Here is a 14218-nt window from a genome sequence, read left to right as displayed (position 1 = left end):
TTGGATCAGCCGCCGGATCAGCCACTATGGGGCGGGTGTGGTTATCCTCCTGATATCCGATCAAATCTTAACAAATTTTGATTGATATACTTTTTTTTTATCTTTTTTCACTTTCTGGATTTATTCTTTTTTGTCTTCTCTCCCTCTTTTTGGTTTATTCTTTTTGGTCTTTTTTCACTTTTATAGCAAAGTAAGTTATTCAGGGACTTGGTGTGCCGCTTTTTTTTTGGCCATAGGGAGGGCCCCAACTCGTTCACCACACCCGCTTTCTACGACTGTAGCACCGGGTGTTGGAGTCACATCTTCACCAACGCCAGGTGATCAGATTGTTTACTTTCGGCCCATCGATTCCGACCAACGACTGAACGGTACAGGTGCCCCGTCTGCACTTCCTCGAATCCGAAGTTGACATGAAATTGTGCGTACATAAAGCAGCTAGTTATGTAGTGCACGGCGAACTTGGGCACGACCGGCAGCGAACTTCAGCTGTCACAAAGTAACTAGTTTGCTGCCACCAACAGCAATGGTTTGCCTGTTCTCGGCCTCTTGCAGCATAGGCACCATGGGAAGCCAATGATCGCGGCAGGCGGGTTGAACCGCGCCAAGCGCGGTGTGCGGGAAGGGCAGGAGGGTTCGCTTTCATGCGAATCCGAATTTCCCCGCCCGAGACGATGACCTTGTGCTTGGTCTTGGACTGGTCGAGAACCGCATGGGGATTTCGCAAGAGCCAGACAATTGAAGCCAAAAAGTTGGGGTTTCCGTTGATGAAACAGTGTCTTAGCGATTGAGACAGCTCCCTCGGGTCCCGCTCGCCGCTAGGCCAAATGGAGAAGGATCTGTGGAAAAGTCAAGCTTTCGTCAGCCAAGGGGGGCTGAAAGGCGCGCGTTCTGCCGTGGAACGTTCTATTGGTTGCCTCACAGGCTCTCCAGTATTGGGAATACTGCACCTCGCGATGCCTGAGCGACGGCAAGCTCAACTGACCGGCCATAAGTGCCATTGGGACGGCGCTGATGCTTTCCGTGGATGGTTATCTATCGATCGTTCGCCCATGATAGCTCACCCTTCTTAGGCCGCGCTGCCCTGAAGCTCCCCCGTGACACAAGATTCAGTTCCCCCGACATTACGGAAAGCCTTGCGAGCCTCGTGCTTGTCAGGCCGCGAGCCGAAACCACAATCCTCGACACCTCCTGCGATCGACGACATAATCCATACATTCGACGCGATCGATATGAACAACAGTACAGACCCCAATGCGGGCGGTGGGGGAAATAATGACAACGCGGTCAACTGGGTGGCGTTGGTTGTGTCGTTGGTCGCCCTGCTCGGCACCATCGCTCAAGTCCTCCAACAATACTACTCCTCGGCTGCCGGGTACTCGAACTGCGGGGAGAGCGTGATGGGCAAATGGCACGAGAGCAAAGAACGAAAGTTTCGCCCCACCGAGCTGCGCTTCGAGGTCCGCTTCGAAACCCCCGTTTTCTTTGTCTGCCCAGCGTCGAACACCAAGGGCCCGATCCCGAACGCGGAGATACAGTTTGTAAATGGCACGCCGGAGAGCCTGCGGAAGACTCGTGCGCGGCTGGCCAGCGAGGAAGCGGAGACGCTGCGCCAAAAGGTGATGGGAAAGGCCATACACACAGCCGACAACGAGAGGGCTTCATGGGTCACGATGCTGTCGCATCTACAGAGCATGGAGAAGGAGAGTTACGACTGGCAACAGAAGCATTTCGAGGGCGGCCCGCCACACCCACTCGCGGGGTTCGAACAACACACCTTGGCTGTCGCACTACAAGCCAAGAAGCGTAGTTGGGACACGATGCCGGGTGGTGTGAAGAAGCCGTACGCCACGACTACGATGTGTCACTTGCTGGAGATTGCCGCGATGATGGGCATATACTGGAAGGAATTTGACCGGTCCCGAGAACGGTACCGCGCCGAAGGCAATGGGTATCTCCTCTCAGGAGTCCACGTCCCAGAGTTGGGCCCTACCTTCACTCTATACCTCACCGGGCAGAGCCGATTCCAAGAAAACCGGGTGATTCCCGTCGATGAGGTGAAGGAGTTGTGTTGCGGGTACGTTTCGACGTTGTTCTACAATAGCACCATGAAAGACAGGCGTAGGATCGAGTTCCCTAATGGGGAGCCTAACGACTTGCGGTTCCTTCAACTCGGGAGCATGGACGAGATTGCCGAGACCATGGTGTTGATCGAGTGCAATACCGACACGGCCAAGTACTTTCGGTCCCCTGACGCTAAGCACACCCATCTCTTCCCAGGTTCGTCCACAAACCCAAAACGTTTGTTACCTTGGCCTACGCTGATAAGAACAGTGCCCTTTGAACTGATAGGCATGCTCGGAAAAACGCTGCACATCCGTAACACCGCGTTTCGCATGCTGCCGAACCCCACCCCTTACCATTGGGACAAGAACTTTTTCAATCTGCGGAAACTGGTCAAGGAGTACGGCAAGAAAATCACCGACTCGGACATTGACTTGCCGACGGAGCACGAGCAGATTCAGCAGCTAATTCAGGACACCGAAACTCTGGTGGACACCCTGGGCCGAGACCGGAAGTCCAACACGCCAGGCTACTCCATGCTGTTGCTCAGCACCCTCCACGACATGCTGGACCGATGCGACGCGTTTCTCCGCCACAAGGACCGAAACCGCGACCTCGTCCGCATGGTGGTGCGTGAGCACTTTCAGGAAGTCATGAAACTCATCAACGATCGTAGCGACACCGACTCAGATGAGCGCAGCGTCGGCAGCGGTGAAAAGGGGCTGCGGGCCGAACACTTTGATGAGCTGACGGCGGCCAGCCCAGAACTGCGGCAAGAGGTGTTTATGGAACTGTACTTTTTCAAGGTGCTCGGCCAGGTTCGGGAGCGTGCTGTCGTCTCATACAGCCGCCAGCGGACTACGCGATACGCCCCATCGATGATGGCGCACTCCCGAGAAGGATCCATCAACATCAACCTGGACGACGACGATGACGAGCCCCCTCGTGAATCACTGCCTTTGCACCATGTCCAATCTCCGACCGTGTCACTATCGCCAACTTCCCCGTCGTCCATGCACGCCCCATTCCCATCAGCACACCCGTCTTTCTTGCACCATCAAGAAAGCATTCCACCATCGATCCCGATACTCCACGTTGAACCACCCCCCGGTCACGGCCACCACAAGCCAATAGTCTTGGACAAGACAGCAATGCTGGAAGCCGAAGCGTCGGCCATCTGGTGCACGCTCGTGTTTCGGATGCTCTGCTGGTTGCTGCTGCATGATTTCAACAAGAAGGATGTGCAGGTGGCTAAGAGCGAGCTGCTCGGGAGCCGGCTACCGGTATATATCACCTAGGTAGGGCGGGATGGCGGAGGTGTGTGCTGGCTGAGGCTTAATTTATTTCGGATACTTGCATGAGTCTGGGCATGTGTTTTGGAATATGAAGTTATGATGTAATTCCCGACGGGAGGATACCTCGTTCGAAGGTACATCTTGGGTTTTCGGTTGGTCTTGGGTAATGGATAAACAAAGTATTTTCCGCAACCATTCAACTCCTCTGTCGTCGTTCATCGTGCTCCATGCCCCACCCACAGAGGCTAGGTGGCCGGTGACCCTTCCCCTTTTTCTCGCATCGCAGCGCTGGAGCATTGGTCAGCCAGTCGGTTTCCAGCTGGTTTGCACCTGCTCACTGCTGCTCTTGAGCTGTTCCCCAGTGCCCAAAGTGGGGCTCGCTAAAGCTGCTTGATGAACTGGCAACTGTCTCCACCACTGCAACGAATTGCCACACAATTTTTCACCCTCTCCACAGATGGAACGGAATGGTCGGCGGAGCTCCGAGTTGAGAACTCTCCTCGCGGAGCTCTCCCTTGGAGCGGACGTGGCCAACTCAGCGCCGCAACCCTCCTCATCCCAGCCACCTGACATTGGCTGAACGAATCCCAAACCCACGATAGGTATCCAGATTCAGACTTTCGCGGGACCCCCCCCCCCCCCCCCCCCCCCAGACCGCCAATTGGGGGCGCCACAACGGGTGTGCCCCGCCGAGAGCACTGGGAGGCCCCGCGAGACACCCCTGTTACTTTCTGCTCGGCTCGCCTGGCATGCCTGGCCATTTTTTTTTCAGGGGCGTGTTGCGGTGAGCGCAAAAGGTGACCGCCTCGTCACCACCAGCCCGCGGGGTTGGTTCGGATGCTTGCCGCACCCACACCTCGACCCGGCCAGCGGGGATCGGGGTGGTCGGAACGGAGGGGAGGGGCGGGCGCTGAGAGGGAAGCTGGGAGCCCTCAATCTTTTGCAACGGCATGGCGGGGTTGGCTGTGTTGCGTCGCTTTGCTTTGCTCTGCTTCATGCCCGATGGCAGCTCCGGCGTCCAATCACGCGCCCAGCCCTGCATGCAACAGCGTTCTGCTGCCAGCATGGCACCACGAGGCCTGAAACACTTGAGATCTGGCGCCCGCCACTTTATCCCGATGTCCCCTGGCTCGTTTTGACCGTACTTCTTTTCTTGTCTTCTCCTTCGAGTTGAGTCACCGACGTTCATTCTTGACGCCTACATACAAGGAAACACAACCTACCTCCAACTACTCAAACTCGAAGAGACAAAAACAAAGTAAACCTCTCGGCTGGACCAAGAGACTTGCACGCGCATGGCTTGAGCGCTTCACAATCAACCCAGAGATCCTCGTCATACGCACTTGCTGCTTGTCCAAAAGCCCTACTACACCTTAAAAAAATGGCGGGCGACGAGATCATCACCATTATCAACAACTCGGGGAAGGTCATCAGCACGGTACGTGATCTTCCATGCATGTTGTGGTTACACAGCATGGTTCTAACACCCCGCAGGGCAAGCAGCTGGTCAGCCTCTTCAAGGAAGCTCAGGCCGCATACCGAGGCAAACGGGAAGCCGTTAGGTCCGAACGTGCTGGCATCCAGCGGGCCAAGACGTTTGATGTCGGCCCCCGCGACGACATCTACGAGCAGTACGACCGTGGTTACCCCAACGAACCCGAATATGAGTTCGACCGACGGTCTGTCCGCTCTGGTTCCGGCCGGCGCAAGTCCTCCGATGACAACGACGACACCCGGTCCTATGCGTCGTCCCGGCACAGCCGTCGCTCCCGTCGTCCTCGGCGTCTCCCTTCGCCAGAGCGTCCGCTGGCCCTAACCGCAGGCAACCTCAAGGCTCACTCGGAGGTTTCCACCACCACGCCGTCCAAGGTGCACAAAGCCCCGCAGGTTGAGGATGCGCCCCGGGAATTGGAGCTTGCACGCAAAGATCTTGCCGTCGGTCTCCCGCGGCCACCGCTCAAGTCATCGTCCTCGGACCCTGTTCCGACTCGAAAGAAGTCTATCGACATGAACCTAGCCTACGGCGATATCCCCCCGGACCTCGAAACCCGCGTGGACCTTGACACCGGCCGCAAAGATGACTGCAGCTCAGCCCACGAGTCTGACGGCCCGCGCGACCCGCAGGAAACCGAGGCAATCGACATCATGGATCGCATCGAGGACTATCTCGAGGAAGCGCAGTGCATGCACCACACCGCGTCATCCATGATCGAGAACCTACAGCGCAACCCGGAAGCGGCCGCGGCCGTTGCTCTGTCCCTCGCCGAACTGAGCGCCATCGTCGGCAAAATGAGCCCGGCCTTCTTGGCGTTCCTCAAGGGCGGCAGCCCCGCCGTCTTCGCCCTGCTAGCCAGCCCGCAGTTTCTCATCGGCGCGGGTGTGGCTGTGGGCGTGACCGTCGTCATGTTTGGCGGGTGGAGGATTGTCAAGCGTCTTGCCACGGGCGGCAAGACGCTCGAGGCACCAATCCCAATGCGCTCCATGTCGAGCCCGGCCGTCCCGACCGCGGAACAAGTCGACGCCGCGCATGCTCTGCCCCCTCCCCCTAGCCTTCCTGCCATTACTAGCGCCAGTGCCGCCGGCTACGATGAGGCCGTCGTGTTGCGTGACGTTGAGGAACTCAGCAGCATTGAAACATGGCGTCGTGGCATTTCCTCCTTTGGCCCCGATACCGACAATGAAGCTGCCGAAATCGAGCTGCTGAGCCAAGAGGCGGAGCGCGCTCTCAAGGAGGCGCACAACCGCGACCTTGACGAGGTAACCCCGTTCGACTCCGTTTCCCAGGTCAGCTGGGCCCGGCCCCGACGCCCACATCGCAGCCACCGCAGCAGCTCCCACCGACACCGCGAACGCGACGCCGAGACGGAGGTGTCGGATCGCAGGAGCAGTGTCAGCAAGAGGGAGCGTAGTGAGAAGGACCGCAGTGACAAGCACCGGGAGAGGGAGCGAGAGAGGGATCGCGAGAAGGACCGGGACCGAGAGCGGGATAGAGACGACCGGGCCAGCGAAGCGGGCAGTGAGCGCAGCCATCGCAGCACTCGCAGCCACCGCAGCAGCAGCAGTCGCAAGCACCACGACTCCGGTGCTTCGTCGGTCTCGCGATCGTCTAAGCACCCGGCCAAGATCACGCTCAAGGTGATTGAGGAAGGGGATGGGGCTGAAGACGGGGCCAGCAACGCTGGTAGCGCCACGGGCAAGACGAAGGAGAAGAAACGTGACATGATCAAGCAGCTGTTCAAGATGAAGAAGGACAAGGATGAGCAGAATAAGGCGCTTTCTGTGATGGTGTGAGCTGCATTTTGGCTTTTTTCCCGTTTGCATTGGGTTGTGGCGTTTTGTTTGAAGGTTGGAGTCTCGATCGGGTACCAGGTGTTTTATACGACAAATCTCCAGATTTTCCTTTCCATACCTCATATGGCTTCCGCTGGCTCAGGGGTAGCTCAGAATTTACTCAGCGGCTAAGCTGCAGAACGTGGGATTAGTTCCGTGCTTAGAAGTGAACCCTGCATGGCGATTTACATACCAGAGAATGACCAAATTTTACAGTCTTTAGATCGCGGTTGGTTCTGGTTCTACTTATCGTTAGGAACCCGTACCTGAATTGAATACATATACTCTCACATCACATGTTAGTGCCTTTAGTGCAAAATCCTAGACCAACCGCGGATGTAAAACATTGAGCTTCATGACCCTTGCCCGGATTATCATTCAAGGCCATGGCGCAGATTGCATCCTCGTCCAACGACGCTTTTTGAAGCACATGCACAAGTCACTGGTCATGATAGGGAATCAATCCACCCACCCAATCAATCGCCTTACTTTGGTTGAACTGATTTTCCTCTATTGCTTTCACTCGATATGTTCGTTGGCGTACGGTCCGTTTTCCCTTCACGAAGGACCCAGATGGTCAATTCGATCTAATATAAAAACCCTCAAACACTCTCTGAGGATCGTCAAAAAAGGGGTGCTTGGAAAACAACGACCCCAAACAGTCCTCGTCCAACTGCATTTGATCTCGCAGTACCCAATATACAATCCCAACGGCCATCGGAGTCACCACCGTCTCGCTCGTCGGTGTGGTGCCCAGTAGCCGCGTGGCACAAGACAGCGTCATGAAGGCTTCGGCGGCGGCCTGACAACGGAACTTGGCCTTCCCCGGGAGAATAAGCGGGTTGGCGCCGTGAGCCATTACCGCGGCGCCTTGGAGGCGCACATACCTCTCATCTTCCGGAGACAGATGTTCGGGGTGCTCTGGTGGTTGGCCGCGTGCAATCGCCTGAAGTTGCATGAGGTAAATAAGGGTCGCGTTGTAGTAAAGGATGTCGAGCGCCAACCGCGCCGTGTCAAACTCCAAGTTGGCCCGCAGCATCATGCCAACCAGAAAAGGAAGGCTGTCGTGTTTGTTGGGCTCCATCGGGTTCCCGGTGTGCCGATTCATGCGTACTGAACCCGAGTGCACTCTGTGCCAGTCCCAACGCCATGCTTGAAGTGCGAAAGACAACCCTTGGATCTTATCCACACAAGCCGCTCGTTTGCGTGTGTCCATTACAGCCTCGGCTGTGCCAGGGAGCTCAACAAGGATATCTATCAGACGATCCTCAAAGGTCTTCGATACATATTGCCATGGAACAGTCTTCCAAGATTCATCTGCAAGGAAGCAGTGCTTTTGTTGCCAAATCATTTGGCAGATCTTAAAGTTGGGACCCGGGTCAGTTGCGGGTCCACTAATACACGGCGCATCCGAAACGACTCACAAGCAAGACTCGGCAGGATCGATACAGGACGAGGAGCTTTTCATCTCGAAATATTTCTGGTCCGCAGTACCGTAGAATATTGCTGATGCCGACGTGATGAGGAGGCGCAGCTCCCGCGACTCTGTGTGTGGCATACTGGGACAACTTAGCAACGCGAGGTTCGGACTTGGGAGTGCAAACCGGACCGGGCGAAACGTTACCTCGTACATATCCATCAGTATCAATGTGGAACAAAGCTCGGCAAGCCGCGGTTTGGCAGATTCATGGAGCAAAGATTGAACTCTGCGCAATACTTGGCCGTACAGCATGCCTCCCTTCGCTCGCAGGGCGCAGTCCCCACGACTCGCACCCATATATGCATACGAGATGGCATGGAAACAGATTGTATTGACTTCGGAGCATCCGCTCGTTGTGACGGACAGAATATGGGGCCGCCACATGGGGGCCCAGCTGTAGTGCGAGAAAAAGTACGGGGAGGTTTGCTGGTGACCATGGAGGCGTAATTCGAGTTTGGGGGATGGCACCAGTGCCAAGCGCGCTCGGCTTGTAGAGGGTTCCAGAGTTGGTATCTTCACCAGTCGCTGCGTGCCGTCGTGCTCTGCGTGAACTCCAAGCATATTCATGCGCAAGGGGAGGTCATAACCGCCGCAGGTGTGACCAGAAGAAATGCAACGGCCGCAGTTGGGACGTCCCTTGTCTACAGATGCGTATTATTGTCTCAACGAGGATACTTCCATGTTAATTTGCTAGGGGGGTATGGACGCCGTAGTCGAACTTAACCGTTTAATAGGTGCATCACACTTACCACACTTGACTCGCCTCTTTCGGCAGGTTTGGCAATACCCGCTCAACGGTAGTCGACCCATAGGTAATCGGCATTCGGCAATTCAGTCGCTTTCTGCTACAAGGACCGAGATCTGAAACCCAGTGCCTATCGGGATGTTGACTCTGGGTTCCAGGTACCCTCAGCGTCACAGCGGAGCTGAGATCCTCAGCTAAACCGAGTGTTGAGTGTTCCGGGTTCACGTGTGACGTGTCTCGTGGGCTGCTTGTGAGTCTGTGACCGCTTCTCAGTCTTCTGCGACTGTGCACACTGTGCGGTGTTGCAGTTCACCACAAGAAGCGGACCTAATTATCAGTCAACAGAGAGTTTGTAATCAAGTCGAGTCAAGTCAAGGCAATTCGAGTCTCTCCGATGGCTGGTTCCCCGAGATTCGACGGCAATTGCACGAGAAAGAGGATCCAGCCAGTGTTCGTGCCGGTTTCGAGTCGGACCTGAAGCCTTGGAGTTTGTCAGCTCCACTAATCTTGGAAGCGCCCAGCCGAGTCCAGTTTCGTGCTCGCTCGCCAATCAGCAGCGGCATGTCGATCAAGGCCAAGCATTTGCCCCACGTGGTGTTGTGACACCTGTTTCCCGATCCGGTAACTTTGATCGAGATGCATAAGGGATCTTGCTTACAATGAGTGAAATCGATCCTGAGCCTCAGAACCGAGAGAAGTGAATTTGTCAGGTCGAGAAGGTTGTTCTTTTACGGATATAAAATGAGCTGAATGCCCTCGACATCTATTGCCAAAATGTACAGCAATCTCATCACAAGTCCATCACATCAAATACGCTTCTCACCTTTCAATTCCAAGCTTGACTCGTCGACTCGACACCATCGCCATGGAGAACCTCCCGAAAGACCACTTTGTCACTAGGTACAACCTTGACCCTCCTTTCACCCATCACCACCCAGTACAACATTAACATAATTATACGTACAACAGCCTCCAGTTTACCAAGAACGTTTACCAAGATGTGTATCCTTCTATCGAGCCTACGAGACCGGAACTTTCTGTAGCCGGTAAAGTTGTCATCGTCACCGGTGCTAGCCGCGGCATCGGAGCTAGGGTACTTGAATTCCTGAGTAAGTTGGGTTTTATAGATGACTGATAGTTTGGTGATGGCGGATAGGGAATTGCCCCGGCATTTGCCAAAGCTGGCGCGAAAGCCATTGTATTGGTCGCCACCAACGCTGCGAAGCTTGCCACAGTCGAGGCCAGGCTCAAGGCCATCAACCCCAACGTGCAACTGCTCTCCGTTGCGACCAACATCGCCGACGAGGCGTCCGTCGCCAACCTGTTCGCCACCGTAAAGGCCAACTTTGGTCACGCCGACATCCTCATCCACAACGCTGCCGTCAGCAACGGCGCAGGAGTCATCCATGAGCAGGACGTTGACACGTGGTGGTCCAACTTTGTGCGCCCTCCCCCCTCCTGCCCCATTCTCCCTCTCGCTTCCTAACGCCCCTCGGAAACCTGAGTGCCTTAATCACTAACCCGCCCAACAGGAAGTCAACACCAAAGGCACCTTCCTCCTCGCCAAGTCCTTCATCACAGCCTTACCTACCCTAGACACACCGGCCACGCTCGTCAATGTAACCACCGCTGGCGCGTGGCTCGTCATCCCCTTCATGGCGGGTTACTCGACCAGCAAGCTCGCAAGCCAGCAGCTTCTAGCCCATTTCGCGGCCGCTTACCCCAGCCTGACGACCATCTCGCTGCACCCGGGCCTGGTCGACACCGACATGACGGATCCGGCGTTCGAGAGATTCAACAAGGACACGCCCGAGCTCGTTGGTGGTGTGGCAGTGTGGTTGACGAGTGAGAAGGCCAAGTTTCTGAGTGGGCGCGCCATTGCTGCCCAGTGGAGCGTCGATGATTTGGTGGAGAGGGAGAAGGAGATTGTGGAGGGGGGGTTGCTACAGATGGCGCTCAACGGGAAGCTGGGTAAGGAGCAATTTCAGTAAGATTAAGGATGCGATGTAAGGGTCATGTGGTGGGTTACTTTAGAAAGTTTCACGGGCAGTTTATTATTGCAGGTAGACGTTTGTTTAAAGGGTGAGAAGGGGGTTGTGGAAGCAGCTACCTGATTATTAAGTGTGGTTTTCGGTCATCACTTCGTCGTTGCTTGTATGGGTTGTTTTTGACAAGCAAAATCTTCTGTCCCGTTTCTGAATCCCCTCCTTCCTTGTCTCGGGAGCTGTCGTTGAGCAACCGGTTGGGAGTGAAACCCGTGTAAACATGGCCATTGCTCTCATGACAGAGGAGACGAATCTCCTTCCAGAAAGTGATACGTCCCTTCTATATGCTCATTTGAGTAAACGATTGCCACAAGTTCATCAACACCGTGATCAGGATGCTGCTCCCCCGAAAATACCAGCCAACCTAAGTGTCGCAGTTAGTACGTGCACCCTCTGCCGAAAGACTCCAGCCGTGATGGGGATTCTGACTCACCATAGTCATATTCCTCTGCGTAAGCCATGCCTAGAAACGCACCAAAGTTTGCCCCATTCTTCCGGAACACCCTCTCAATAGGAAAAGTGTTGTACCTGTCATGGGAGTTGAGGAACCCGCTTTCACAGTCTCGTTTGTAGGCCGCGACAAAGTCCAATCCGAAACCGGCTTCGTCGGCGGCAACCAAGTAACCGCCCTTGCGCACATTGCACTGCTGAAAGTGATCTGGATCGTTGGGACCAATGACAGGTTCCGCCCACTGCTGGAACTCGGGCTCTAAGCTGCTGTGGTAATGATGGGACCAGTCGTAACGACCGATGTACACGATGTCCTGTAAGTAAGAGGTCAGGTTCATGCTCCTAAAAGTACACACCAAAAGAGAAGGGATAAACCATGGCCTCTGACCTTGTCTGTGTGGCGGTTTCTATTGCTAACCGCCCCAGGCCCTGTCCCATCTAACGCTCGCACTCTCGCAAGTGTGTTTCTCGGATCGATATCTTCATGGTGCAAGATCCAACCTGCGGGATATGCTGGGTGATCAGAATCCCTGATCAAATCCCCTACCCTTTCGTTATATTGTCGAACTTTCCACTGACCATTCCGAGCTGCAGACCGATAACTGAAACGATGTTGTAGAATCGTGCCCCCTTCCAACTCCGGAGGCATGTGATTTACATTCTGTGTGAAGTTGGGGTGCGACATGGTGGAGTATAAGCAGACGATTTGGCCCCAGAGGAGGGAGCCAGAGCTAACCGTGAAGCCCGACTGGTCCGAGAGGAACGTTCCATCAATATCGCGTATGGCGTGCGCCTGAATCGGTGGAGGCGGCACAATATTGTTGCCCATCCATGCATCAGCGCCCTCCGGCTCGGCCTGGACGGTTGGCTGGGGCAGGTCTGCACGCTGTTTCGATCTTTCGAGTTGCAATCTTTCGCCTTTCAATCTTTCGAGTGCATCTGTTTCTGCGCGTGTTCGGTCGTCCTCCGTTAGCCAAGGCCGTACGAGGTAGAATTCATCAATTATCGATGCCTCGAGTTGCCGCTTGGCCTCCGATGATTTCCACTCATCAATAAACTGCCTCACCCGACGAACCAGGGACGCCACCTTGAGCTCGACCTCGTCGGGTTCCAAAACGGAGAAGGTCAAGGTCCCAAAGTCCCCGTCTTCCATCCAACGATCCCATTGCGCCAGAAATATGGAAAGCTGTCTCAAGTCCTGGCGCCCGTTCGATTCGTTTGCCACCATCTGCCTAATCCTTGGGAGAAGGGTGTTCAGTGTGGAGTCCAGATCTTGCCTCTCCTGCGGAGAAAGGCCGGGGCGTAGTGCCAGCGTCCCTTGAATCTCGCCGACCCGTCGAATCATCCTTCTCAGCTCGTCGTCGTCGTCAGGCCTTAATCGGCTCTTCTCCCTCTGCTTCGCCAGGTACGCGTGAGCGAACGTTGCCATTCGCCAAGCGTGCAAAGTTGATCCCAATCGTGACCACCGCAAATTCTCTCGATAATACCTCCCGAAGCTGTTGTACTGATCGTTGAGTATGGTGCCAAAAAACTTCTCAGGTGATCCAATCTCTTTCTCCAAGAATCCACCACCCAGGACGCGCTCGAGCGCCACTGGTTTGGTTTCCAACACCAGATGCAGAACAGGGGCGTACGCTTTTAGAATCTCTCTAGATGACCCATTGCTGTCGGACGCGACCGCACCGAGATCGTGACGGCGCACCTCAGCGAGGGTCATGTTCCAAGGCAGGGGGCGGTCTTTCCACCATGACCTTTCATCGCCATACTCCTGGGGAAAGATTGTGAACTGGCCTTGGTACTTCTTGAGAACGCCAAACTCTCGTTCCACTTCTTCGGACAACTGCAGTAGCGTAGTGTTGCCTGCCACAGGCTCCGAAAAGACGTGGCGTCCCAACGCTGTCCTGGGGTCCGCAGAAACCCACTCCTCACGCTTTGGCTTCTCCCGAGAGCGTGGAGGTAGGCTGATGAGTGGAGGAAGCTCCCACGCCGAGTCTGGGAAGTCGGCGAAGAGATCGGGGAGTAGGACTCGAGCCATCGTAGGGTTATGATTGACGAATACATGGAGTGTGAAGTGCGAGGGCTGTTCTGGCCGTGCCATCTTGGAGTTCTGGGTGAGAGGAAGAACAACTGGGCGGGAGGGCGTGTCTCGGCGACAGAGCTGCCAGGAAGAGAAAAGGTAACAGAGGAGTTGATTGAACAGCATCACTCAATGATCGAAGCATTGGTGTCAATGGTGTCTCTCTCTCAATCTTCCCAGAGCGGTCTCTCAAATCGGATATGAAGACCAAGAACACATTTGCGCTCCGAACATTTGGTTAGTTGGATGCCTAAACGCGGTTTTATGAGGAATCAAAGACGGGATAAGGCGGATAGATAATTTCCCGTCGCATTGTTCCAGAGGTTCAAGTTCAAACCCTATTTGAGTTCTGCCAAGTCAGAATCCGAAGCCAACCCGAGCCACTCCACTAAGACCAAGTCCCTGATATTAACTTACTTTAATTACTACAAGAGTGAAAAAAGACAAAAAAGAATAAATCTAGAAAATGAAAAAAGAACAAAAAGAATAAACTAAAAAAGTGAAAGAAGACAAAAAAAGGATAAATTTATTTTGAAAGTGGAAAAAGACAAAAAAAGTAAATTAACGTTAACGTGCATTATAAGCGAGCGGGCCATATAAGCGAACGGGCCATATAAGCGAACGGGCCACTTCCAACGCGACCCAACACCTTTTCTCAATTATCACGCCCCAACATTAAGAACCAACTACAATTACATCAGAAACAGCTGAATCAGACCCTTCTGCAACCTCCTG

At 54.7% G+C, this 14218-nt stretch overlaps 5 protein-coding genes across 5 annotated transcripts; 3 read left to right on the top strand and 2 right to left on the bottom strand.

The window, feature by feature from the left end:
• Positions 1-1229: 1229 nt before the first annotated feature.
• Positions 1230-3359, top strand: C8A04DRAFT_33435 (uncharacterized protein; the record flags this gene model as incomplete). The annotated part of the gene is made up of 2 exons (XM_062782461.1): positions 1230-2277; positions 2332-3359. The coding sequence occupies 2 exons, from the start codon at positions 1230-1232 to the stop codon at positions 3357-3359; spliced, it is 2076 nt and encodes a 691-aa protein (XP_062632478.1).
• Positions 3360-4737: 1378 nt separating this feature from the next.
• C8A04DRAFT_16160 (uncharacterized protein) lies at positions 4738-6647 on the top strand (the record flags this gene model as incomplete). Its single annotated transcript, XM_062778749.1, has 3 exons — positions 4738-4794; positions 4851-6245; positions 6324-6647. The coding sequence occupies 3 exons, from the start codon at positions 4738-4740 to the stop codon at positions 6645-6647; spliced, it is 1776 nt and encodes a 591-aa protein (XP_062632477.1).
• Positions 6648-7263: 616 nt separating this feature from the next.
• C8A04DRAFT_40984 (uncharacterized protein) lies at positions 7264-8976 on the bottom strand (the record flags this gene model as incomplete). Its single annotated transcript, XM_062785134.1, has 4 exons — positions 7264-8019; positions 8111-8231; positions 8318-8807; positions 8916-8976. 4 exons carry the CDS (start codon positions 8974-8976, stop codon positions 7264-7266), a joined length of 1428 nt encoding a protein of 475 aa, XP_062632476.1.
• An 800-nt stretch (positions 8977-9776) lies between these two features.
• Positions 9777-10902, top strand: C8A04DRAFT_40983 (uncharacterized protein; the record flags this gene model as incomplete). The annotated part of the gene is made up of 4 exons (XM_062785133.1): positions 9777-9811; positions 9881-10004; positions 10068-10352; positions 10444-10902. The coding sequence occupies 4 exons, from the start codon at positions 9777-9779 to the stop codon at positions 10900-10902; spliced, it is 903 nt and encodes a 300-aa protein (XP_062632475.1).
• A 287-nt stretch (positions 10903-11189) lies between these two features.
• C8A04DRAFT_16156 (uncharacterized protein) lies at positions 11190-13504 on the bottom strand (the record flags this gene model as incomplete). The annotated part of the gene is made up of 4 exons (XM_062778748.1): positions 11190-11320; positions 11390-11720; positions 11825-13055; positions 13194-13504. 4 exons carry the CDS (start codon positions 13502-13504, stop codon positions 11190-11192), a joined length of 2004 nt encoding a protein of 667 aa, XP_062632474.1.
• Between the last annotated feature and the right edge of the window lie 714 nt (positions 13505-14218).

The sequence above is a fragment of the Dichotomopilus funicola genome (assembly GCF_033296635.1).
Source record: "Dichotomopilus funicola strain CBS 141.50 unplaced genomic scaffold C8A04scaffold_146, whole genome shotgun sequence".
NCBI lineage: Eukaryota > Fungi > Ascomycota > Sordariomycetes > Sordariales > Chaetomiaceae > Dichotomopilus > Dichotomopilus funicola.
The sequence above is the reverse complement of the archived record's forward strand: the minus strand, read 5'-3'. Positions and strand labels throughout refer to the sequence as shown.